At 53.2% G+C, this 26,026-nt stretch overlaps 6 protein-coding genes and 1 non-coding gene across 7 annotated transcripts; 3 read left to right on the forward strand and 4 right to left on the reverse strand.

The window, feature by feature from the left end:
- Positions 1-3,373: 3,373 nt before the first annotated feature.
- Positions 3,374-3,445, reverse strand: N0V96_001055. The gene has a single exon. It is a non-coding gene; the product is annotated as a tRNA-Met (tRNA).
- Positions 3,446-3,771: 326 nt separating this feature from the next.
- On the reverse strand, positions 3,772-5,769 carry SPB4 (ATP-dependent rRNA helicase spb4; the record flags this gene model as incomplete). Its single annotated transcript, XM_053195281.1, has 3 exons — positions 3,772-5,496; positions 5,547-5,649; positions 5,705-5,769. The coding sequence occupies 3 exons, from the start codon at positions 5,767-5,769 to the stop codon at positions 3,772-3,774; spliced, it is 1,893 nt and encodes a 630-aa protein (XP_053047251.1).
- Positions 5,770-7,478: 1,709 nt separating this feature from the next.
- Positions 7,479-8,690, forward strand: DGK1 (Diacylglycerol kinase; the record flags this gene model as incomplete). The annotated part of the gene is made up of 1 exon (XM_053195280.1): positions 7,479-8,690. One exon carries the CDS (start codon positions 7,479-7,481, stop codon positions 8,688-8,690), a length of 1,212 nt encoding a protein of 403 aa, XP_053047250.1.
- An 8,443-nt stretch (positions 8,691-17,133) lies between these two features.
- Positions 17,134-18,036, forward strand: N0V96_001058 (uncharacterized protein; the record flags this gene model as incomplete). The annotated part of the gene is made up of 3 exons (XM_053195279.1): positions 17,134-17,468; positions 17,543-17,695; positions 17,955-18,036. 3 exons carry the CDS (start codon positions 17,134-17,136, stop codon positions 18,034-18,036), a joined length of 570 nt encoding a protein of 189 aa, XP_053047249.1.
- Positions 18,037-19,596: 1,560 nt separating this feature from the next.
- Positions 19,597-20,361, reverse strand: N0V96_001059 (uncharacterized protein; the record flags this gene model as incomplete). Its single annotated transcript, XM_053195278.2, has 1 exon — positions 19,597-20,361. One exon carries the CDS (start codon positions 20,359-20,361, stop codon positions 19,597-19,599), a length of 765 nt encoding a protein of 254 aa, XP_053047248.1.
- Positions 20,362-21,280: 919 nt separating this feature from the next.
- N0V96_001060 (uncharacterized protein) lies at positions 21,281-21,904 on the forward strand (the record flags this gene model as incomplete). The annotated part of the gene is made up of 1 exon (XM_053195277.2): positions 21,281-21,904. The coding sequence occupies one exon, from the start codon at positions 21,281-21,283 to the stop codon at positions 21,902-21,904; it is 624 nt and encodes a 207-aa protein (XP_053047247.2).
- Positions 21,905-23,174: 1,270 nt separating this feature from the next.
- On the reverse strand, positions 23,175-24,399 carry N0V96_001061 (uncharacterized protein; the record flags this gene model as incomplete). The annotated part of the gene is made up of 3 exons (XM_053195276.1): positions 23,175-23,468; positions 23,520-24,103; positions 24,171-24,399. The coding sequence occupies 3 exons, from the start codon at positions 24,397-24,399 to the stop codon at positions 23,175-23,177; spliced, it is 1,107 nt and encodes a 368-aa protein (XP_053047246.1).
- Between the last annotated feature and the right edge of the window lie 1,627 nt (positions 24,400-26,026).

The raw sequence follows: 26,026 nt of genomic DNA on the forward strand, positions 1-26,026 counted from the left end.
GAACTTGGTCCATCAACCAATGAGCCATATTCCAAAAGCCTTTCACATAGACTGTAGCAGCCCTTAAATGCAGCGATATGCAGGGCAGTGACTCCTTCGCTTTCGGTGCCGGCAACATCACAGCCGATTCCGAGGAGGAATTCAAGAATTGAATGGTGTTCCCTCTTAGTAGCAATCAGAATAACATCTGCCGTGATAAAGTCCGCTTGTGATCTCGATGGGTATGCGGCCTGTGCGTGTCTGAGTAAGAAGATCATAAACTCTTGTGCCTTTGCTTCATCCTCTATATCAGCTGCAAATCCGATTGCGCCGATTTTCATCCCGTGCCAATGATATCCCACAGATGAAGTGTCTAAAACGTTGGCTCCGACTTGGATGAGCTTGTCAGCCAGGGATATACTTCTTCGATCAATGGCACTGATCAAAGCGGAAGACTTTTCGCCTTGGGAAATTCCAGCATCAACGAAGCGCCCCAGCACTTCTATCATCTCTGGGTTGAGATCATAATAATGGCCTGAATCACGTTCATCACTCCGCTGTGCTCGGTCTATCGTTCGGTCGAATCTCTTAGATAAGAAATTCGGGTCGGCACCTGCATCTAGGAGCTGATTCGCGAGATGAGCTTCATTCAATTCCACAGCCAACTGCAGTGGTGAAGACGTCAACACCATATCCTCGATCCGTATGTTCGGCGTCTGGCCTAAGTGGAGCATTCGGATCACCAACTCCCTTGCTCTTTCTATATCATCATCATCTTCAAGTGAACTGTACTCGTTAATTCTGTAATTCAATAAGATGAAGATTTCCTGAAATAACTTCTCGACAAACGCATCTATTGTTGGACCTAGGTGTTCGCCGACTGGGAGTTTCGAACTCGTTACACCGGAACTTTCGAGGATACCGATGATTTCAGTCATATCGTCCAGATAACAATCGTCCATTACAATCTCATGCATGCCATTCGAGACCTGGTAGACGAGGAGTTTGTAGTACTCGGGTATCGACAGCTGAGATGATGGTTCGAACAGGGATTGTGCGAAACGAGTGCTCGAACCGCCCGCTGCCTCGGGCATGATTGCGTCAATTCGAACAGCAAGGAGAGCAACGTATGGCTCAACGCTGGCTATGGTCACACCAAATATCCGCGCAACATCATTTTGACTAAGGCCCCTCGAAAGGCTGCTCCGAGGATTGCTTATCGGGTGCGCTCCGCAAGTTTGAAATACTAAGAAAGGTTTAACTGAGTGAACACCAACCTCATTCACAGGTAGCCTTACATTCTGGGAAGTTTGTCTGGAATCTAAGCCAAGGCAGGTGACTTGGCCAAGAAGACTGAACGGGGCGCTGTGTTGGTGTGCGGATCGAAATGTTGAACTCCTGAGGTGTCTGGGGATTGCTCAGACCTAGATTTACAACATAATGTTAAGTACCTCGGAAATAAAGCGGTAAGTGGCAAACATTCGCACCTTGCTGATACTTCATCAGAGAAGTTGCCTGGTATCGACTCCTTTCCTTCCTGACCTTGGCCGACGCAATGATTTTGCCATCATGAATAACTTCGCTGAGTTTGCCTTGCTTCTCCCGCCTGGAGAGGCGGCTATCGACAAATTGCCATAGCATCTCGGCCTTGTTTTTTGGGGTTCGACTACGGAGACCCCAGACCCTGAGCTTGTACTCAAGCTGCGATTTCCTAAGACTTGTTATGCGACAAGTTGAAAAAGAGACACATCGCTATGTTGACTTACGTCACAGAAAACCCGACCTTCTCGAGTTTTCGCAAAATCTCGCTGAATGAGCATTTTTCGTGAAGGAACATGCCCTGGATGCTGACCCGATGTTGTAGCCACTCTTCGTCTGAGTGACGCTTCCTAAAGGATGTCATTTTGGCGACGAGCCGAAGTTGATTTCTTGCTTTGGTCTGACAAGTCTCCGTTTCTTGGTGTGGGTGACTGCTGCTGGGAAAGACCAGAAAGTATATCTCAGTCTGGATGATGAAATGATGTGTTTACGGGAAAGAAAGGTGTGGGAGACGGAGGCTTGTCATATAGCTCGGGATGACTGCGCCGTAAGACTTTAAAACATCATTGGCTGAAGCCAACATCTGAAAAGCAGTCGAAGCTGACAGCATCAATTGGATTTCATTGGTCTGAGCCGATATCTGAAAACCCATCATGAATGGGTGCTCACCGACCTCTTCGCATGGCCCATATGCACCGACGCAGATCGACGTGGATGTGGCTCTCTGTCAACAAGCTGAATCAATTGGCTGGAGCCAGTATCCGAAAATGGTCCCGCAGCTACGTACTAACACAGGACAGTGAAAGCCTCGCGGCTGTTCACGGGGAGATCTTTCGGAGCAGTTTATTGGCTCAAACCAAAGTCTGAAAGCGTGGTGCTGGTAACGAAATGCACGCCTGGCGTACACATCTGTCTCTCGAGGCCGGATCCAAGGCAGCTTGTCTTCTAATTCGTCGGGACCAAAGTCTGAAAGTATAGTTCAAGAAAGGCGCCTGGGTTGCGTGCTGCCGGAGAAGTCGACCGAGGAAGGAGGGTATTATAGCCTCTGGTTTCGAATATAAGAAGACACCTTCGAGGGAGCTTGAACACGTCTTTCTCACGTTGTCCATGAATCTTCTGCTTTTCATATATTCTGTATCTAAGCATCAGACAGGCATAAGCTGCCCCCGAACTTTGATCCTCGCATTCTTAGAACAGAGCTTTAATACACCATGAGTCAAGCTATGCAGATGAACCCCGAAGCCATCATTGGTATTGTGGCCCTGTTTATAGGTCTGCCACCTACGTGCTTTATCCTCTGGAGATCTTGCATGCGCAGAAGACAGAAGCTGAGGCAGGGTAAGAAGGGCGGAAATGTGGTACCTCAACAAGACTCCCACTAATGTGTGACAATGCAGCTGTTATCCCATTACACGGGCGTCACACGATCATTCCGAACCAAACCCCTCAGTACGAGCAACCCCCTTGGCCAGCACCTGGCCCTGCCTGGAGATCTCGAACGATTATTGCCTTCGAAACAGAGATGAACAGGGTCCCTGGTGTCGAGTTTGCATCTCGACGTAGCTGGCCAGCCGAAAACTATACCCCATATCATTTGGGAGGCCATCATGCTTGAATGATGGGAAGCAAAGTGCAAGGCCTCTTCAAAGATGCGAAACCCCCTTGTTCGCAAAACCCAAATTAAGAGGGAATATCTCATATTCTCTGGAAATCTTTCTTGAATCTGTTGAAACGTGCAAGGGCGACAATCACATACCTGAACGACTGTGTAGATAGGGTAGAATAGCCAAAGAGAAACGTGTACACGTACCTGGAATAGAAGGACTTCAAGACCTCGAAAAAGTAAAAGATTTGATAGCACAACCTGGTTTCGATCCAGGGACCTCTGGGTTATGAGCCCAGCGCTCTACCCCTGAGCTATTGTGCTTGTGTTATTACTTGTTAATGACATCTTGTTCAGTGTTTCTGTTCAAAAAGGGCCAGTATGGGAGTGAGTCATTCTTGTGTAAATTTTGTTCGGCCTCGTCTCCGCTGTGGAAACGTAGAACTCAAAGCCGAAAAGGTTGGCGACGAGAACGGAGACGGGATGGGGCGGACGGAAGAGAGGGTCTCGTGAGACTGCATCGTGTGAGGCCAAAAAAGCGTTCACGGGGGGTATTGCCTCCACTTCCTCCACTCTTTGAGCCGCGAGCCGGAAATCCCCCGGGCAGGAATTCAATGACAACGACAGATAGTATTACAACAGACGCTTTCTTAATCATCGAACCCCTCAAACTCATCATCCTTCCCGCCAGCCGCCGCATTGGCCTGGTTCCTTTTCCTAATCTCCGCAATCATCTCATTCAGCTCCATCGCCTTGATTTTCTCCTCCTCGGTCATGGTGGACATCCGCTCGGCCTCCCTCTTACGTCTCCTCTTGTCGCGGCGCTCCACCCGCACGTCGTCCCTCTCCGTCTGCTTGCTCCACGCCTCGTTGGTTTTGCGCTTGCGCTTCACCTCGTCCGCGGCAGCAGCCTTGTCGCCGTTGCGCTCCGCCTCCGCCGCCGCTAATCTCGCAGCCTCCCTCGTCTTGTCCTTGTAGGTGAAGTTCTCCCAGTCAAAGTCCTCGTTGCCGAGCCACTTGTCTCCCTCCCAGTTCTTCGTCTCGGGCATGCGCGGTAAGCGGAGCAGACCCCAGGCCTTTCCGAGGTCGGCCCAGTCGAGGTCTTTAACGCGGAAGATGGAGGTCGTCAGGTGAGCGTTGTAGCTGCGCACCCAGCTCACAAAGGCTCGTTGCGCCTTGTCGTGATAGGCGCGGTCGCTTCGGAGGACATCGCGGAACTTTTCTGACGCCTCGTTGGCTTCCTCTTCGGTGATGGTGATCTCGGGTTTCGTCAGGGGGAAGATGGGCGTCTTGCGGACTTCGAGGAAGGGGATGTAGTCCTCCTCGTGGCCGGGCTGCAGGAAAACAACCGAGAGGCCCTTTCTGCCTGCTCTTCCGGCGCGTCCGCTCCTGTGGATGAAGACCTTGGGATCTGAAGGAGGATCAACCTGGCAGACAAAGTCTACCTGCGGGATGTCGAGACCTCGTGCTGCGATATCTGTGCACAGCAACACAGATGGTGATACCGAGTTGACAAACTTATTGAAACTCTTCTCTCTTGCCTTGGGCGGGAGTTTGCCGTGCAGTGGCACGAGTGTGAAGCCTTCCGGCATGATGGTGGGGAGGACGTGCTGGAAGTAGTCGACGGCGGCGCAGGAAGATAAGAAGACGATGCTGCGCTGTGGTCGCGGGTTGAGGTTCTCGAGGATCTTGCTTAACGCCGGGAGCTTCTGGCTTGCTGGTGTGACAAGGTAGGACATTTGCAAACTGATTGGCGTTTTCCGGTCCTCAATAATTCCTCCATCCCTTAAGCTCTTCACGCGTACGGCAATCTTGACCGGGTTTCTCAGACCGACGGTGATAATCTGCGACACCGCCTCCGACACTGAGGCGCTGAACAAGCCTGTTCTCCTCTGCTTCGGCAGGTATCCCAGAATTCTCTGAATGTCCTGTTTGAAACCCATATCCAGCAGGCGATCGGCCTCGTCGAGAACCAGCATTTCGAAAGTGGAGGATGTGCAGTGGACGTGCGGGGACGCGAGAAGCTCAACAAGTCTACCCGGTGTCGAGACCAAGATGTTGGGCGCATGTCTGACGAAGTAGCTGAGATCTTGCTGTGTGGTGGTCACTCCGCCGACGAGCAGCTGAGGGACGATGACCGGCACCGTCGTGTCAGGGCGCTTCTCGTCTTCTTTGAGGTGGGGCAGAATCTCGGCGGACGGGGGGTGGAAGCCGGCGAGGGACTGGAGTACGCTATGGATCTGAATGGCGAGTTCGCGGGTCGGGGAGACGATGATGGAGAAGACATGACCGCGCTTCGTCGGTTCGGAGAGGCGCATGAGCTTTTGGACGATCGGGAGGAGGAAGGCGAGCGTTTTACCACTGCCGGTGACAGCCTGAGAGAGTTAGTATGTGCTCCTGCTTGGATCGATGGTGTCGCCTTTACCTCTACTACGACGTCCTTGTTTCCAAGGAACTGCGGCAGACATGCTGCTTGTACGGGCGTCATGCGCTGAAAGCCTTGGCTGGACACGAAGTCGAGGATCCATCTGGGCGAATGTTAGTTGGATGCGCAAGGAGAAGGAGAGTGTAAGGGGGTCGTACTCAGCCAAGGGAGGCGTGAGACCTTTCCAGGCCCTAGGGTCCTTTTTCTTCTCTTCGGGCGCCATGGTTCAATTGGACTGGGACAAATATCGAAGGGACGTCGAGCAAAGCGAGGATTTGCGCCGCATGCGACTTCAACGAGGCCGTCCGAGCTGGAGGGGCTTGATTTCCAGAAACTTTTTTCGTTATCGTTATCGATACAAGATACCTGTTATCTTATCTTATCAACTACCTAGACACCTGGGCAGGCTGGGTGGGTGTGCTCACGTGGGGCAGTGACAGCATTCGAGGCCTCCTTGGCGCCATGTCTCTGTCCGACCGCCCACGGACAAAGGCAGTGTGATATCATCCCGACTGACCCCCAACCGTCCTCAGCCACTCGCCTTGACATCCCGCCCAAAACTTTCAGCCCGTTTTTTGCAAGTGCACCACAGTTGAGCGGTCTGGAAAAATCAAGGAAGAAGCACCGAGTCGCATGTCTCTTGTCACTTTGTGCACGTACCGAGTACAGGCTGCCTACATGAGGCAGCTCGGCAGCGGAGAGACGGGATGAAGTGCATCCACCGGTCGAACCCACCCGGCGCGCAGAGAGAAGAGGAGCCACGCCTGAGAAGGACATGGAACCGGCGGGACGGCCGGAGATGGCTTCACATGCTTGCAGCAGTAAACGGCGTAGCGCAGCCCACTGAGGAGGGAACCAGAGAAGAAAAAAAAATCACCGCAGATTGAATCGTGCCCTTGAGAAAAACCCCCTGCCAAATGGACTTGGAGTGCGGCGGTGCGCCCGACAGGCCGGCCATTCCTGGGTAGTCGCGTGCACCGGACATTTTGGAGTGGGATTCGGGGCGTAGGTCATTCGGCCCTCGGCACACTGTGCTGCGGTTTGTTCAGACTGTGGTTCACCCCGAGGGTCGTCTTTGGGTTATCCTTGATTCTTGCCTGTGCTCGTATCTCATGAGAACCGCAATGGTTGATTGTTTAATCTCCATGTTGATAATGGGTGAATGAGAAACGGAAATTCCATTTCGACATCCCCAAGGGTTCCCGGAAGGTGTACCTAAGGTACCTTACCTACCCTTTAAGACCTCAGGCACTGCACATACCTGGTACCTAAGATAATACCTTAACCTTGAGAGGCTCTTCCTTACTAAGGTAAGGTTCTTCTGTTTAAACCTCCAACCAAAGACAAGACGGCTTACCAAAGCAACAGTGCGGCCGGTCCCCGAACACCGTTTGGATACGTCGCTGCAAGTACTCGGTACCTTGGCCCGCGAAAAATCCTCTCTCCCAGTCCCCAGGAATCGGCAGACTCGCAGCACAACAAGACACCGACGATCCGGTCCAAACACCTCGTTCTTAAACACATGTCACGCTGCCTGCTGACCGACCGCATGTCTCCGTGGTCTTCTTCCCCCCCGTACCAACCCGGCTCAACATGCGGCGGAGTTGCTCTCTGCTGCATTCTCAAACATCACCCTGGATCCAATAGCCCAACCAGCCTCCATCCTCGAACCCCAGGCCCAGCAGCATAGCCATCAAAGGAATACCGGTAATCGCTGTTCACCGGCAGCACCCTTCGCCATCTACGACACCCACGCCCGCGCCGACTCCGCCTCCGTCTCTCCCGCCTTGGGACCCCACGACTCCCGTTTATCTAGAAGAGACAGACATCTCCACTCCTCACTCTGGCCGCTAAGACGACTCTTCTTTCCCTTCCAACGTCTCTTCACGGGAGCTGTCGTTTGTCCTGCCCTCCCGCCCTTCCCCTTACAACATGTCGTCCGTCCGCGCCATACCCTCCACCCCGCGGGTGATCTCCCCGAGCCCGACACCTTCAGAGATTGATGCAGCGTCACAAGACAACTACTTTGGCCCGGTGACGAGGTCTGCGGCGAAGAAGAGGCGAACAACGCCCCAGCCGCTGGAGGAACGGGCAGAGGAGGATGACTACGAGCCATCGACAATGCGCAGATCGCGCACGAGAAGTCGGTCGCCCATCGAGTCCCGCCGAATCACGCCCATGACAACGGTCAAGTCGCAGAGCAAGAGAGGCAAATCGCCCATCATCCCGAGCAAACCGATCACGGAAGAAGTCACCGCCAACGGCGAAGCGAACAGCAAAGCCAAATCTACGACGGCCAACGGCCACCTGGCCCCTCCCTCTGCCGCTCCCACGGGATGGAGCTGGCGCGATTTCAGTCGAAGCCCGAGTCCGTTGGGCTTGATACCGATTCACAGGAAGTGGCGGACCTTTGTACACAAGCACGAGGTGCCTAGGAAGATCTTGCACGTCTCGATCGGGTTCTTCACTCTGTGGCTCTACGTTTCGGGTATCCAGACAAGCTCTGTCGCGCCTTGGCTCTTTGCTGCGCTGATGCCCATCACGACCGCCGACTACCTCCGTCACAACTACGCCTCCTTTAACCGATTCTACGTCTCTGTCCTTGGCGCGCTGATGCGTGAGAGCGAATACGCCGGATGGAACGGAGTCATCTTCTATCTGCTCGGCGCGTGGATTTCGATGCGCTTCATGCCCAAGGACGTTGGTGTTATGGCCATCCTCCTGCTCAGCTGGTGCGATACCGCCGCCAGTACCTTTGGCCGCATGTACGGCGCTTACACTCCTCGCATCCGCCGCGGCAAGTCGCTCGCAGGCTCCACGGCTGCCTTCCTCGTCGGCATTGCCTCTTCGTACTTCTTCTGGGGATGGCTCGCGCCGAGAACGGGACCTTTCCCCGGTGACGAGAATTATCCTTTCATGTTCACCGGAGCGCTGCATCTACCCCGCACCATCGCAAGCGCCGTGGGGCTTTCGGACGCTCAGGCTACCATCACCGGACCGCTAGCGCTCGGAGTCATGGGTCTGTGGTCTGGATTTGTGGCGGCCGCCAGTGAGGTGGTGGACATTTTTGGCTGGGACGATAACCTGACGATCCCGGTCCTCAGCGGGGCTGGAATTTGGGGGTTTCTCAAAATCTTTGGCTAGAAGGCGGAACTCATGGGCCGGCGGGGGAATTTAGACGGGCAGGAAAGATCTTTGACTAGCTCACCGACGGCTGCTAGTACACCAAACGGCGATCAGGATCAAGAAGCGAGGGATGGGGGAGTCGGTGGTCGGGGAAAAAAACGGCGCGTCCTCTGCCTCGTATAAACGGCTGGCAATGGCGTTCTACTTTGCATGATTAATCGGCGTTCATATCGTGTCCACGGGATAAGAGGTGGGGATGGGGCGGGGCAAGGCATGGTATGGCAATGGCAGTGGCATGCGAGGACGGCCGGAATGAGGAAACATACCATCATCACGACAACGACGAGGTATTTCGTTCACCAAGTTTGTACACTTTTTTTTCTTTTTTGTGTGGTGCGAATACAGGAACGGAAACACCAGGTACGGAATCAAAGGAAACGTACAGAGGGGACCTGACGTCTAAAACCACGGGTATATAATAGTTAGCTGCTATTACAAGATAACGATTAAAACAATCAGAACTTCCCCCCTTCTTACACTTATTTTGGCTCTAATACTTTGCTTTGCGCCCTCCCCTTCCTCTCATCGTCTCCGTCTCCGTTTGACCCCTCACTTTTTCACCCATCTGACATGCATCTTTTCTCGCGCGATGATACCGAGTACAAGGACAAGGCCCCGAAGAAGGAGATTTCTTGTCAAAGTATTGGGGAACCATCTGAGCGGTCAAACATCGTCACTGCCTTAGCGTCGTGGGAGAAAATGGCACAGAAAAGGATCGACCCTCTTAGTGCGACTTGTGAGTTTGAGCTTTGCGTCTTGGCCTGCCAATTTGAAGTCGCAGAAGCAGTGAGTGGTGTGTGTGAGATTAGCCCTATCTATGAAAGATGAGTATGAGATGTGACTTTCATGATCATCGTCACATCGCGCTTTCGTCACACTGCGGGCAAAATTATGTTCAGCAAAGGAGCAAATACATCATCGTCATGATACCAAAATGTTCCCAGGTCGGAACTGGGGCTGAGTGGAAACTGGGCTGACGGTCTGGCCTGTTTGATGCGGGCAGCTGCGTGGGCTGGGCGATGTCGTGCAGCTTTCGGATCTTTCGTTCACGGGCTGCTTGTGCTTACCTTATGCCTCTGCCTTGCCTTGTTATCCTCACCGAGTGGCTCGTCAGGTTCAGCCATTGGCATATTTTCCGAGGTAGGATGAGCACAGCATATGATAAGCGTGGCAGTTGAAGTTTTACAAGAAGGAAAATATACGAGGCGGAGTTGACGGGCGACACGACACGAGAGCGAGTGTGTGCAAATATGTGTGCGTAGGTGGGACGTGAGAATTGCGCGGATACAAGCGGTTTGGAAGGAAACACAAAACTCATCACACACCAAACAGTGATTGTACTGTCGGCCTGATTATAGATTTGACCTTACACGACGGTCGATCCGTGCAGGATACAGAGAACCATGCGGTACTGCAGTGCCGGCGCAGCGCTGTGCTTCCCCTTCTTCTCATCCTCGTTCTCATGCAAAGTAACCCGACCTTACTTACATACAGAAGGCGTCTGCGTGGCTGTATCCTCTTCAGTATTTCTTCAGACTTCCGTTGTGCATTTAAGGCTTGAACTCATTTCTATGGCGGAGAAAGAATCTTGGCTTGAGCTGAGAATGAATGGTTCAATGAGAAACTTTGTCCACGGCTGACAGGTGAGAAACGCGTGAGAGTTGGGAGATGCAGAGGGGTATGCGAGTGTATCTGCAGGATGGGCGATGGCTCGCGGATGGCGTCGATGGGAGGCGAGTGAGTAGTGACATGGGACATTGGGGGATTGGGGAGATACAAACGACAATGTAACGTCGACTGATCCCCAAAGAATCATTGGGAGCAAAGCAATTTTGCGCAATCGAGGAAAGATGTTGATTGGGAGTTGATAGCTCACCCTTTTCTCTTTCAAGTCATGGACCAACCGACTCGTTATCCAGTAAGGTGGTGCCCCATCATCAAGCAGCCCTGTTTGACTGCATCTGCATCTCCGCTCCTCACGCTTCCCGGTTCAAGCCATGGCATGTTACCGTGCAGCATGGGAAGGGCAGGAGGGCAAAAAGAAATTGCCAGCGATGGTCTCGGATAGGTGAGAGACGGATGTGCGATGTTGCGTGTAGCCTGTCCCACCACTACATCCCTCGTGTGTCTGTCTCTTTGAGATACACCTTTTTCCCATGTGGCCGCCGCCCGACCCCCCGGAAGACATGACATGTCCATACCTTACCCTGTTGCTGTTGGAGGGGAGCAAGGGGACAAGGGGCACCGGCGATTGCAGTGTTGGTTCGGAGTCCCGTGTTCAACTTTTCGAGGTTACAATGTCACCCCATTTTCCTTCACAACTCGGGAGTTTGATAAGTCTCAAAACAGTCCGAAGAAAAGAATCTAGAAGCGCGCAATGGTTTAAGAAAAGTGAAAAAAGAAGGTTTGGTGGGCACGTTTTCCGTGGCACAGACCGTTCTCTCGTTTCACCCGTCAGATCAGCGGTCGTCACCGCTCAGTCTCATCTCACGTAGTTTCTCAGCGAGATTCTTCTCCTTTCAGTCTCACATCAACTTCACACTCTACGCCCGTTACTACACACAAGCGCCCAACCCCGAACGGAAGCTCGGAATCGGTGAAGGACGGGAAATTCACACCTCTCGGTGGTCAGTGCCTGCGGTTCCTCTTCCGATTCACTCACAAATCTTTTTTGGTGGCGTACACCGGATGGAGGATGGAGGGGTTCGAGCCTCACAGCCGAAGCATTGGCTCTCTTACACTCTCGTCTCCCCATGCAAACCCCAAAGCCCCCGTGTCCATCACCAGATGAGATCTCGACCTATGGGCGATACCTCACATTCCCTGACCCTTGCTGGGACTGGGGTAGGTACACTACCTAGCCTGGCCTGGATAGCTCATACATCATCACCTTAACCTTTGCGACTACCGCCCCAACGTGACTATTGGCGCCATGACTGTCACTCAAAGTCCCTACTGCAACACTAGCCTGTTAGTCGAGTTCGAGAATGGTCGTCGTCGAGGACGTGCCGGCTTCTCAAAGTCTCCAAGTATTTTGGCGAGCAAACTGTCTGAGGTGTGCCTGTCTGAATGAGAGTGCCGTTGGAGCGAATGCCTGTATGTAGATAGAAAGGGACAGGCCCATCCATTGCCCCTCCCCCTCCTTTTCCCCCAATTGACACATTCAGCACCAAGAAAATTCCTGGACCTCCTGTCCGGCTCCGGCTCGAGACCCGGGCAAGCCATGGACCTCCCTTCGTCCCCCTAGAGCAGAAAATTTCCTACTTGCGCGCCAGTATGCTACGATTTTTCTTTCTTTTTTCTCTTCTGCCATGCGGCGGTAAGTTCAAACGTCAGATGGCTCCCGGGGTAATCCCCGGCAAAAGGGGGCTTCTCTTCTCATGCAAGCCCGTATCCCCCTCCATTCACAAACCGCCGCTCGGGGTATTCCAGAACGCCGTTCGTCATCCGGGGGACACCTTGCGTGGGGCATCTCGGGTCCTTGCCGGTGTCGAGGAGGGACGAAGAGGCAGCCCGGCGAACTGTGAGTTATGAAGATGGGGAGGGGGGAGGGAAACAGTTGGTCATGCCATGGATCAAGGCAACCCGTTTGCGTTGAGCGGGTTCATGGACCGGAACTGAATTGATCACTCAGTGAGCAGTGGCCATTTTTGTCTGTTACGCCCGCATCAATCCCCGCCGTATGGCATTGCATGTCTTCAGAGTTCAACCTGACGATCCCACTCACACGGGAGACGAGTGAGAGCCGACTTCGCGTCGGGGGGTTGAATATACTTGATACTTGGATACCAATGTGAGAGGAAACAGGTATCCTGTGTATCATGTAGCCAGGTAAACAGGAATGCCTTGTTGGCTGCCTTGCCATGCTCAACATCATTGTTGCATTTGAGGTTCCACCCCCGGTACATGGAACCCAGTTTGCCGATTCCTAACAACCACCCGAGAAAGAATCAATCGAAAAGTATCAATGTTGGAGGGGACCCATCCGTAAACTCCCCCATCCAAGTTTACGGCGTATCGTAGCACACGGCGCACGGAATTTGCAGATCCACACGGGCAGCAGAAAAAAAAGAAGAAGAAGAGATGCCCACAGCAGCAGACGCATGCTCAGGGAATGGGGTGACGCGAAACCAATGCGCCGCTAGATCAGATCGGAAAAGGGCGCGCCGTCATTTGATTGCACTCTTTGCCTTTCTGCAACTCATGACATTAGGCAGACAGAAGTGTACATAGGCTTTTGCGTGGTCGTTGGGTTGATGATGATGAAGCGTCCCTTTCGATTGGGCTGTTTTGGGGTCTCTTTGGGTACCTTTGCGTATAAGGTCGACTTTGGGCTGCCTCTCACTCACTCTCACTTCTCGGTGCTAGTCCAGATACTCTCTCGGCTCACTCAAATCTTCGGGTGCAAATTGGAACCAACTTTGTCAACCGTCACCGGCTGACGATGACGACGAAAAATTTGGGAGGGGGAAGGGGGGAGGCCACTCACTTACACCGCCGCTCTTGGAACTGCGGGTGTAAGATCTGCCCAGGTTGCCCGCGTTCTTACACTTCCCAACGCAACGCGCAAGCGACGCAAAGCAAAGCACAACATACATTCTCTTAACAGAAGACGCCTTGTATTCTCAAAAAGCGCAATTTCATTTTCAGAGATCACATGCGATGCACCTCGTAGAGGAAGCTCCGCCTTTGCGCATACATACATGCCTCACATACATGCTGCTGCTGCTGCTGCTGCTGCTGCTCCTGCGTATGATGGGGGGCTACTCTACTGCGTAGATGCACTCACACCCCCACCATTGAGAAGAGAAAGACTCACAAAGAGACAGAGACAGTTACAGAGAGAGATGGGAGAAGGGAAGAGGGAATCCTCGCATCGGTGATGGAAGTTCGGCGGGGGCGAATTTGCACTTGAGTCGGCGCCGCTTTTCAACATTCATCGCCAATGGAACATTGTGAAAACATGTTGATTTAAGCCGACCAGTTGCTGCCCCTCACACCCCCCCGTCAAGACGTCTCTAGACTCTGCATCTTTGAGTGCATCTTGGACGGAGCCAGGCGTGCCAGGGTCATAGGGTGGGATTACAGGGGTGATGATGAGCCCTGCCGGAGCCCTGGAGAGGTATCCAGTTCAGGTAGATTCTGGAAGTCGTCCGTCTTTTGCACCAATCGAAACTCTGAAAAATGGCAATGATTCGAGTCAATCAGAAGCGGCAAAAGTAGACGGTGTGGAAGAGATTGGGAGGGGAAGACTCGGGAGAGGGAGCAAAAGGACTCTGAGAGACCCAATGGGGGCGACGAGAAGTCCCGACCAATGATAAAAAGCCGGAATGAACTAAGTTGAAAGTCGAAAAGGGGAAAAGGTACTTGCAGGGGGATTGCAACAAAATAAAATAAAATAAATAAAAATAACAATTAAATGGAATAAACCAAAAAAAATATTATATCCTTGGGGGCTCCCATCTTGACAACGCATCACCACATAAAATGCCCGAATCTACTGCACTTCTGCCTGACCTGACGCCAGGGTTAAATCACAGAACGAATACCTTCTATTACTCTGCAGTCGCATTCGCACATTGTTAAACGGCAACATGACCGTTTCAAGAGACTATAGTACCTACAGATACTTCTGACTGGGGGATCTTTTTCTGCCCAAGAAACGATCAACATTTTTGGGGGCACTTCTTTATCCCGCAGTCCACACCCATCCCCGGTTCTATCAAGAAGGTGGCTCCCACAGTCCAACGAGGCGACGACACGAGCTGCGTGGGAGTGGACAATCCCACGCTGCTTTTGATTCAAAGTCTGTGAGAAGTTGCTTGGCCTGCATGCTCGGTACATGTATCATCGCATTGTTCGTACGTTGTATTGTACCGCTGTGCCTGAGCATTGCGTCGTGGTGTCGTTGAAGACGTCTCGACATCAGGACGATATACCTCGGGTTGGAAGATACCTCAAGGAACGCCAGGTTCGTTCGCAATTGCGAACGAACAGCAAACGGAAGAGGAGAAGTGTCCCCCCTCTTCCTCACCCCCGGCCGGTCTTTGCCCCGTTACATTCCCATTCCATTCTTGTTCTCCCAATCTTTTGCTGGCCTGTTCTCCATCCCGCCTTGCCCTGCCCTATCCAAACTTCTTAGCTCTTGATATTCACCCTATCCTGTCCTATCCCCTTTCATCCCAACCCATCCTCATCCTCGTTAGCCTGGCACGCTCGTTGGATCAGAGTTTCGATCAACGTCGGGCCCCGTCTCGTTTCCCCATAGTCCCGGCTTTCCCTAATCGTCCTGACGTCTGTCCATCTTTCAACCCCCAAAGTTGCCTTCGTCTCCATCTCTGGCGTGTATCCGTTTTACCGCCCTCCTCTTCCTCTTCCTCCTCCTTCCCCCTCGACACCGCATCCGTCACGAATCAGAACCATACTGTGGCCCCTCTTCGGACGGGTTGAAAAGCCGGTTCGGCTTGCATCTGACTGGATCGATAAAACACATACGACCCGCATGGCCCTCCGTCATACGTCCTTTCTTTACCTCCCATCTACGGCCATGGCGTGTGTCCTGTCCGCCAGAAGGAGACGTCGTCGTTGGGTTCCCGGGGGGAAGGGTGTGTGACTGCCCTTAACCAACGTGCCTGTTTGTCTTCCGGACTCTTCTGCGTACGCTTCTAGATTCTACACACACCTCTTACACCCACACCTTCTTTCCCACGCCTCGGCCCCTTTTGGAGCTAAAGCACCTTCTATCCTTCTTGACACCGCACGGGCGTGGACGGAAGGGAGGGAGGGATGAAGGAGACGGAGGGGGGGCCACCCCAAGCAACCACAAACCACACAGCCCAAGGTTGATGAAGGAACCCTCCACGCCATGGACGTGGACTGAAGACGTCCGTCCCTGCCCACAGAGCCCCATGCCCCTGGCTTGCAGGTTGCAGCCATTCCATCCTTGCCTCTAGTCGGTAAAAATGAGTAAGGTAGTGCGGAAATACTTTCAAGGTTGTACCTCCCTTGTCATCAGGTGGGTGGTTCGGCAATGTCTGGAACTGCATGTCTCTTGGTTCGCCGTTTTACACGACATGCATCGTTTTTTTCCCCTTCTGCCTTTGCTTGAACCCACATACCTACATTCTTCTCCGTGTGTCTTGTCTTGTCTTGCCGTGTCTTTTTTGCCCTCCCATCCTACTCTTTTGCCAACCTGCGTCGGCCAAGTCCGTGCCCCCTTGAGTCTATCGGACTGTTCTCTCCTTTCGTTTCTCCGTAAGTATCGACCCTGGCTACCAAAGTATTTGGCATCTTTCGTCTGGATATTCCAGACTCGAGAGATATTAGATCCTTTACCCGTTCCGGTCTGCCCACACCCATCCACGCCTTCGTGGATCATCTCCACCAATCCCACTCGTGATAGTCGCCTCCCTCGGCATATGCAGACACCTCTTACTCCCTTGCTCTCTCTCCGTCCTCGTCTTTGCCTTTGATACTTGCCGCGTTCTTTCCCATCATTTTTTACTTTCCTCTTGAGAAATAGGAAACGCGGCATGCAGACGTAGTAGCAATCTGCTTTCCCTGCTTCTCCTTGGTTGGCCAATGGCTCTGTCCATCATCACCCTCCCACCACCGTCCGGCTGCCACCCTTTCCAATTCCTACACCCTCCACATCCAAACGCATCATCGTCGTTGGATATCTCTCTCTTTTTTTTCACTTTTGTCTCCTCTCTTTCTCCACGGCCCATATATCCACATCAACAAGCGTTGCGGGTGAAGACAGGGTTTAGTCTATGCCACTTCCCTGTCACTAACGCACAGGCTAGACCAGGCCCAGGCAGGTCGACCGGCTGCCGCTCATCATGGTCCTTGTCAATGTCAATGTCCATGGCCATGTTCAAGGTGGACGTTGTTGTATGCGACCCTTTTGGCCGCTTTCTCTCTCTCTCTCTCTCTCATCATCCCATCACATCATGCCCTTGGACCATTCCGTCTGTTCCCCCTTCCGCGGAAGGAGACCCGGTTAATGATGAAGCCACGGCTTGTCATCGGACGAATCGAGGCTTGATGTCTTATCCCCCTTCCAAACAGACGAAGAATATGGAGTCCGAGGAGGGTTTCGGAAAAGTATAAAAGGGCACAACTTGAGCGGCTTGATTTCATTCACTTCTTCTTCCTTTCTCATCATCAGATTCTTGACTATCTTGAAGCTTCCATATAGCTTTCTCCAAGTTCTCTTCTTTGCTCAACAAGCAACTTCCTTGCACACTTGACTCTGTCTCACAGAGTGCCGCCATCCCCAGTCAACACTTGAACTTAGTCATCCCTTGTTTGCTTCAAACAAGTTCCCACATCGTACATACAAAGTACACGTCACGCCTCTATCGTCAACTGCCGGCCTCCACCTCCTCCCGCGCCCATCATGTCTTCCCACTACAACTCCCACTACACCCTCCCTTTGCCCGTCCCCTCCCACAAGGGCCAACACTACCCAAGCTACAGCAGCACCTACTCTGTATCGCCTCCAGAGACAGATGAGTCCGTCAGCTCTGGCACCGGCCCATCATACAGCAACAGCGGCTACTCTGGCGGCTACTCGGTGGCCAACTCCAGCTACGCCGGAAGCAACAGCGGCGACTACGAGAGCACCCACCACTCGGCCAGCGGTGTCGACTTCAACGACTACATGCAGGACCGCTTCGCCCAGACCTTTGACCCCATTCCTCTCGACCGCAACATTGCGGTCCAGGCGCAAACGTAAGTTGTTTTCCCGCATGCGGCAGCGGCGAAACAGAACAAAGAGGCTAACGAGAGGGAATTGCAAAAAATAGATCCGGAAAGCTCAACGCAAAGCACCGTGAGCTGCTGGAGCTGCAAAAGAAGGCGCAAGCTCGTCTCGCAAAGACGCGCGAGCGCTTCAACGAGGGTTACCGCGACGCTCAGGACGTGCGCGCGGACCTCGAGTGGACGCAGAAGAAAGTCTCGTAAGTTGCACCCTTTTTCCTCTCCAATGCCCTCTTCCGGGACTCCGAAAAATCCAAAGGAGAGACAAATCTGCAGTACTGCAGTATGCGATCCCAGAAGTTTCCCCGCGAACCAGTGGGGAAATATCTGGACCGGATTGCTGGTCCGATTGAATTGCGCAACTACAACATTGGCGTCGGAAAAGGAAATCTTTCGGGGGGGAAATCTGCGAGATCTGAGACATTGCGGCTAACACGCGGACCTCTTTTTTTTGTGCAGATCACTCAAGAGCAAGACTTCTCGCAAGCACACCAAGGAGTACAGCAAGGCCCGCGCTCGCTACCCGTCGCCCGAGTACTAGGAGAATTTTCCTCTGGTATTCTGGGTGGTTTGCTGCGGATTTGAGTTGCGAAAGCTTCTCAGCCGCGCGATACCGACGACGTTGAAAGCAAGCAGCGAGCTTCTCCTTTTTTTCAGCCTTGTGTTTTTTCCAGCGTGCCATTTTCAACTGCGACCAAAAGAAAAAAAGTTCCAGCCTGCCGTCACCAACACCACCATTGCTACTACCACTACCACCACACCACACAAAAAACGCACGACATACATACATCCCTGCCGACAAAACTGCAGGAACGAAGATACCAGATTCCCGGAGATTTACTTTGCATTTGATTTTCTTTGGATGAGCGCACGCCTCCCTCCATCTCCGCTTGTTTACTTACTATCATTTTTTTCTTGGGTACATATTGGGCTGGCAAGCAAGGGAGGGGAAGAGGAGACAGGGGCCCTAGGCGAACCTGACAGCCGGGACGGCTTGACGCGCAGCGGCACGGCGCGGGGCGAGCATGGGGGGGGCCCGCCTAGCCGCCCATCTCACGCTGCTTTTGTGACGGGCAGGACGGCGTACCTGCGAGCTGCGAGCTGTAGCAGGGTCGAGTGAGAGTGGGTTGAATGGGGAAGCATCATTCCCAGGCGCCCGGTAAACCTCCACACACACACGTATATGCCCCGGGCAGTTTTCCCCCAAGGTTGGCAGTCGTAGGGCTGCTGTGGGGTTCCGACCGACCTTCTTTTAACCTTTTGCCTTGAGAGAGAGGGGGGAATGTTTTTGTTGCACGAGACGATTATGAGACATGATTGGATGAATGGGAAATGATTTGAGGCGGCTATGTTGTTAAAAGTACACCTCACCCCCTCCTTCCGAGGGCGACGGGGCCAGGGCCAAGTAGCCCAGGGGCTGCAGTAGTCGTTGGAAGGGTCTCTAGGCCGGTAGAACGGCTCGGTGGAGACGGGAGGGAGGGACGGGAGACAAGGAGATCAGGCCAAGGTGAGGTACAAAATTGTTGGCAATCTGTCTGGAGGCGCTTGTCCTCTTCGGGGCGGTGGGATATTGCTCTTTCGGGAAAGATAGCGACGAGGAGCTGGGCGTGGGTCATGTTCCTCTGACCCCCTCGGTGGTTCTGTAGCGACGACAGGGTGTTTCTCCGTCTCGATCCATAGTCATATCATAATCTCTTCTTGTTCGGTCGTGGTAGCCCTTTGCCGGGCTGCTGGTCCACGATATGTCCACCGTAACAGCACCGTTGTGACCCAGGAGGCTCCGTAATGCCACCGTAATAATCCCCCAGACCTTGGCCAAGTCTAGGGGTCCCCATATATCAAGTGATATATCAGGTGATGAATGGGTCATGATGTTTCCCCCTGCCCTGTGCCCAGGCGGACAGGGATATCACGTGACATGATCGGTGAGGTAGTCGGTGAGTAGCATGTCGATATGCCAAGTGGTATGGTTGAGAAGGCGTCCAGGTGGAGGTGAGGTAAGCACGTCGATATATGTTGACCACACACTCTACACCATGATTCACACATCTCAAATGCCAGCCCATGTGACATTGAACAGTGACAGCCCGTCAACGTTCAATCAAGCCGTCTGAGCTTGGGCACCCCTCGCGACCCATGTTCCCTTGGACAGAACCCCAGCCTTCTTCTCAAGCTTCTCCCATGGGTTCTCATTCGACGCGGGGTCGTAGTAGCCCTCCCACCAAGGCTTGCCATCATTCCTCTGTTGCTGCTGGTACCCCTGGCGACCGCCACGCTGGTGCTGGTGCTGATGCTGGTGCTGGTGCTGTTCCGAGCGTTCCCTCGTCGGCATCGTCGTCGGAGCGGAGCCCATTTCCTTGCCCCACGACGCGTCGGGCCGCTGGGGCAGAGCCGATGATGTTGGAAGGGATGAAGTTGTGCTCTGCGCTTGCGGTGCTGAGGTTCCGTCTTCTGGTGCCGCGCCCCGATTGGCGAGTTCGTCTATCAGACTTTGCGCGTGGGCGAGTGCGGGAGCGACGGTTGGGTCTGTGTAGAGATTTGCGCCGCCTTCCTCTGCGTCCACGTCTTCTCCGGCGGCAGTACCAGCGGCAACCGCAGCAACGGTTCCGTCGTCTTCGTCGTCATCGTTGAGGGCTATCTCATCAGCGTTGGCGGCGGGATCAGCAGCAATCTCGGTCGTCGTCGACGGAGCGGGGCGTGGAGCGCGAGGGGCGAGGGCGGTCTGGTTCGCGCCGGTCGCGGAGGAGACGGCGTCGGTGCGGTGGTTGTATTTGCGCTTCTTGGCAGCCGGTTGGGTCCCGAAGGAGGCGAAGCCCATGAAGGCTGCCATTTCGGGGTCGATTGCGAGGGAGTCGTCTTCGTCCATTGTAGGCGGTGAGGAGACTAGTCACACGGGGTTGTTTGGAGCGTCGCGAAAAGGTGCTCGCTGTGTGAGAAGTTTGGCGATGACGTTGGAAAAAGAGATGTTGGTATGGTAGGCCGATTTCCTGCAGGAAAGAAGCAGCTCTGGGTGATGTGGGGAGGTAAAAAGGCAGTCAGCCAAAGAGGAACAGGAAAGGAGCTTTGGGCGCGGGAAGAGCCGTGGACTTTTATCAGGGAAAGGGGAGGGAAAGAGAGAAAAAAGGTCAAATTAAGACCCTTGTTCGGCACTGGCCCGCTTAATTACAGCCTCGTGGGACTGGGGCACAGCTAAATGATTCAAGGTAGGGGAGTTCCAGAATTCCAGGGTCTTTGAATGGCATGTCGTCGATAAAAGAATGACGGCCGACATGTTCGGGTATCTACGGCTGTAAATTTGGGCGAATGAGAAAGCAACAGTTCATTTGCGAATCAAAAGCATTGTGAGAGGAGTTGCATAATTATACCGCTACTCCCTTGGTAAGGTAAGTAAGGTAAGGAATTGGAGAGGAAGGGGAAATTGCGCGAGTCTCAATCGTCAGTGCCGCTGAATCGCTGACATCATTTGAAACGCGACAAAACTCCGTACCCCTGGCGCGGATCCCGGAGCTTGGGGCCATGGTTTGCGCTTGTCTTTCAATTTCATTCCAATCCAATATTCCTTCAACGACAACCTCTTCCCGAGAGACCCCAATTACAGCAGCACCAGTCCGAATCGCAGTCGCACACGTATACCCGAGCTCTGAAACGCGACATCTATATCAAAACCCTCCCTCTTGATAGTGCTACTCCCGACAAGCTCCACACAAGCTCCGAAGCACCATTTCAACCTCCACGATATCCACCATATCATCATCTTCACAACATCAAAACACGCATAGAGCATCATGGCATCCCCACCAACAACAGTCACTCTTCGCTCCCCCTCGAAATACACAACCACCTCCTCCCCGTCATCATCAACTTTTGCCGCCCCGCCCCTCGAATGGCTCCTCCGTACCTGGTCCGTAACCCACTCCACCCTCGCAATGTGGCGCGACGCCCGTAACGTCCGCATCTCCTACGCCTCCATGGCCCCGAAGCCAGACGGCACGGCCCGCATAGACGACCTCGTCGAGTACGAGTCCAACAAGCCGCCCCACCCCTCCGCGGCCGTCAAATCCGTAAAGGGCGTTGATACCGCCTGCGCTGTAGGGGATACCTCCGTCTGGGACTGGCGTGGTAAAGGGTGGTTGTTCTTCGTGGGCAGCCATTGGGAGGTTCTCGGGTGGGGGGAGAGGCAGATCGAAGGCAGCGGGGAGGTGGAGAGGTGGGCTGTTACGTGGTTTGCGCCGACGGTGTTTACCAAGGAGGGTGTTGATATCTACTGCGATCGCAAGGAGGGGTTGAGTGCTGCTGGGTACGAGGAAGTCATGGGCGCGCTGAAGGGGCTGGAGGCCAAGGAGTTGGTTGGCATGGTGGAGAAGGATATGTTGCCTGTTGAGATTGCGTTGCCCTGGAAGGAGGCGTGAGTGTTTTGTTCTTGGATGCTATGTTGCCTAGTTCAGGCATGTCTTTGAGTTGAGTTTGTATAGTAGTGACATAATACCTAGGCTGAGCATCTAGTCTTATATCTATAACCCATCACAATAATAAACAAACCAGCTCGCAGCTGTATAGTAGGGCAACATTGATGTCTTGGTTCGAGAGTCCTCCAGCAGCTGTTAATATTTGTGGAAATGTCTCTAGAAGTTACTGGCCCTGACATTACTCTGTCTTATGATCGAGGAACTTTTGAGCCTATATCTACTTAAGTTGCTTTGTCTCCTTAAACTACTACCTCAGATCGTTCATAGTAAACTACTCTCCCAGCCCCTGTTGGTGACAAAACAAGGTAAGCTATACAGAAAGAACGTTGTTGACTTGTTCCGAGATTGTTTTTAGCGTGCGTCTAGCATCTTGTAAAGGATGATACGTGAGGGGGTATGGAGATACTCCTTGTTGGTGTCATGAGTTCTACAGAGTCAGTGTCTCTTGTGTTCACGGATGTTACTCATAGCAGATGCTAGCCTACCCATAATTGTTCTTCATCAATTAAATCAAGTAGTCCAACGACTCGAGCCGCGAGGTTCAACCCCTTTCTTCCTCCAGGTTTGACCAAGACTTGAAAACATTGTTTTTCGTCATATCCTCGGGGCAGTCAGACCGTCATTGTACAATTGCTTGCGAGCTCAGTTCGGTGGATGTGATGGCACATCGTAATATGGAGTCAATGTAGATCGCGCTGACTTGGAACTCAGATGGTAAATATGAAACTGATTTTACAAGAACATATGCATGCACCCGAATGGACAAGGAGACACTTTCCAGAGACACAGTCAAGTAGATCAAGGTGGAAATTCGTATTCAATTTCAGTACCATTATCATTATGTCCTCCGAGTCAAGTTTCAAGCGAATGAAATGGGTATACTGCAAAGCCCGTCCAACGTGATCATGCCGATTCGAGGTATCATCTCCCGGGCAGGCCTCTGTCCATCCTTACCCAAACCTCTCCCGCGTGCTACAAGTACATGTTTTTTTTTTTTTTTCTGTTTTTACTATTTCGATGTATGGAACTGTTCGTCGCAATGGGGTATTTGAAAAATCAATCGTGTCGGAGTATCGTGAAGCGCAAGGGGGTATTGACGTCGCAGCAAGAGAATAGAATCAAAGCGTAATTGGTGACAGCCGTAAAGGGGTCGGCCTTAGTGTGACCAAGCTATTCCCCCACACGAGACCTCAAGTCAGCACTTGGTGCGAACTCAAATGTTTTCGATGACACGAGAGTTAATGGCTTGCTGGAAGCCGGAATCCTGACCTCCAAAGTCGTTGAAGTCGCCAGTGCCGTGGTTGGCACCGCTCGACTCGCCCGTCTGGTTGTTGCCGCTGAGCGACTGCTGGATGTTGGGCATGGTCTGGCCAGGGCCAGGCAGGAAGATGACCTTGCTGTTGGAAGACTTGGCCATCGCCTGCATGGCTTCGAGGTAGCGGATCTGCATGGCAGGGGCAGACGACAGAATGTCGGCAGCCTGGCGCATGAGCTTGGCAGATTCGACCTAGGTTGTGTTAGTTATGAAAGGCACTCATATGACATTTAAGATGCGTACCTCAGCCTTGGCGGCGATAATCTTGCTCTCACCAATACGCTTGCTCTGGGCGGCCATTGACAACGATTCCTGCAACTCTTGGCTGAAGATTATGTCCTTGATGAGCATGCTCTCAACCTGGACACCCCATCCGGCGGCGACATCCTCAATGATCTCTCCAATGGACTGGGCAATCTCCTCTCTGCGCTCAATAACATCCTGGAGAATGCGGGCACCAACGACGTGGCGGAGAGTAGTCTGGGTTCGCTCCATAAGAGCCTGGCGCACGTTGGAGATACCGAAGGCGGCTCTGTGTGGTGCGACAATGTGGTAGTAGATGACAGAGGTGAGGTGCAGGGTGACGTTGTCCTTGGTCATGCAGGTCTGCTGGGGAACCTCTGCCATTTGAATCTTGACGTCGACCTGAATGAGCTTCTCGCTGAGAGGGTTGACCTTGACAAGACCAGGGTCGACGGCCTTGTAGAATTTCCCAAACTTGGTGACCAGACCGACATTACCCTGGTTCACGTTCTTGTAAGGGTTCGGGCAGACGATGCAGCAGGGGATGGCACCAAGAGTACCAATGCAGGCACCAAAGGTGTTGACTAGTGATATTGTGTTAGTGGTTTGCGATAAGCTTGGAGAAGAGGGGGTTGCAGGTATAAGACATACTCATGGTTCCATACCAGCCCTTGGGGTTGGCGTCTTCGGCGACGACTCTGGCGTAGCTACGCTGGAGATCTTCCTTGGTGGGAGGCTGGACCGTCATCTCATTGTGAGGCTTGAAACCGCCCTGTCCAAGACCGAGACCGCCACCGTTGGCCGTGGTCTCGCTGCGCTCCTCATAGTCGGGGGCGCGGGCCTTGCCCGTGGAAGTGCTCTCGTGTTGCGGGGCGCTCATCGTGGGCGAATGCGATCGGGACGAGTTGGCTTGGAGAAGGTGTCGTGCAGATGTATCGGAAGAAGAAGCTTGTCGAGTACGAGTATCTAGATGATCAGAATCTTCGTTTGTGGATTCTGAGTGATGGACCATGTGTGCTAGCTAAGGTATAATTTGTGATGGATGGGGTGCGCGAGGTTCTTAAGTAGACGACGTCTGGGGTAGGTACGAAATGGAGATGTGTCGAGGGGAGGATGAAGACCGAGGAGTGCACTAAGAGTTCTAAGACCAAGGGATCATAGACACCCGACGGGTCTAAGAGCAAGGGTCGAATCATTCCGTGGAACAGGGTGGGCTGTGTTTGTGCCCAGGAGCTCTGGCTTCTTGGGGTCATCGTCTTGGGGCCTTCTTTCTGGTGAGGTAGTGGTGGTGGCACTGAGCTATCGGCAAGCGCGATGATAGGCGGGAGAGGAGAGGAGAGGAGGCAGTCGCAAACCGCGAAAAGGAAGCTACAGGAGCCGAAGGGTGGAGCAGGGGTCTTGCAGCACCTCCCTCTCCGTACCATTCCATGTCACCTTCTTGCCTTCAACCTCAACTTCTTCGAATGTGCAAAAGTGCAGGAGCAACCATGCATGGGTGGAGCTAGAGGTACCTCCCCCATGTTCCAGTTGGTTGCCCCGTCTGTGTCCGTGGGCTGTTGAACCGTGAACGGGCAGGGATGCGAGCACCACCCACGAATACAAGTGCACAGTAAGGTAGGAAAGGTACGCTGGAGCCATGCGGGGCAGAAGTGCCCGACGGTGGAGAGCACCTACCTGCACTGCCCGCGAAACTCCAACATGCGGTGGCCCATGCTCAATTTGAGCTTCCTTCCACCTACCTTACCTATTCACGGTCACGGTACACCAAAACGTTTCCTGATTTCTTTCTGCCTGCACTAAACATCTTGCTGACTGTTCTACTCGGCACACATTCCGCATCATCATCACTTGCCCAGATACCTACACCAGGGTAGCCAATATGTCGAAAAGATCTCGTGGTCATGGACGGCCTCAAAAAAAGCCGCAATACTAGCAGAATCGACACCGATGCGACGGCTTGACTTTCCATATCGCACCCAATCGCGAAGCTGCCGGTCTGCCGTCTTACCTTCAAGGTGCCTACACCCCAACCAGATTGGCATGGTTGCTTCTTCTCCTTTGCCCGGATAGACAGCGCGACTTTCACCCTCAACTGCGCGCATCGACCAAGTGTGATCGCCCGACTGCTTCCAAACTATACCACGAGGGCAATGTCGCTGCTCCGCCCTCTCCATTCTTCGCTGCCTAGGCAACAAAAAAACCTCACGATCCGATCCCAACGGTCCGTCCTTGGTGGCAGAGCGGTGGCGGAACCCAATCCGTCCTTCAATCAGCCTTGGCTAGAGCCAAGACACGCCGCGCACGGGGTTGATTGCTGACTGCTGACTGCTCAGGGCGGGTACTCGGTCATGGCACCTTTGCCCTTCTCCAACGTCTCCGAGAAAAAACTGCACACCATCCCATCCAAACGCGCCGTCTGATCTCGACATGCTCCAGGCGGCTGTCTGTCTGCCAGGGGCAATTGAATTACTGCCACTATCAACTAAATGTCACACGCCAACGGAGAA

This window comes from Colletotrichum fioriniae (genome assembly GCF_027942845.1).
Source record: "Colletotrichum fioriniae strain IMI 355084 chromosome Unknown scaffold_1, whole genome shotgun sequence".
Classification (NCBI taxonomy): Eukaryota; Fungi; Ascomycota; class Sordariomycetes; order Glomerellales; family Glomerellaceae; genus Colletotrichum; species Colletotrichum fioriniae.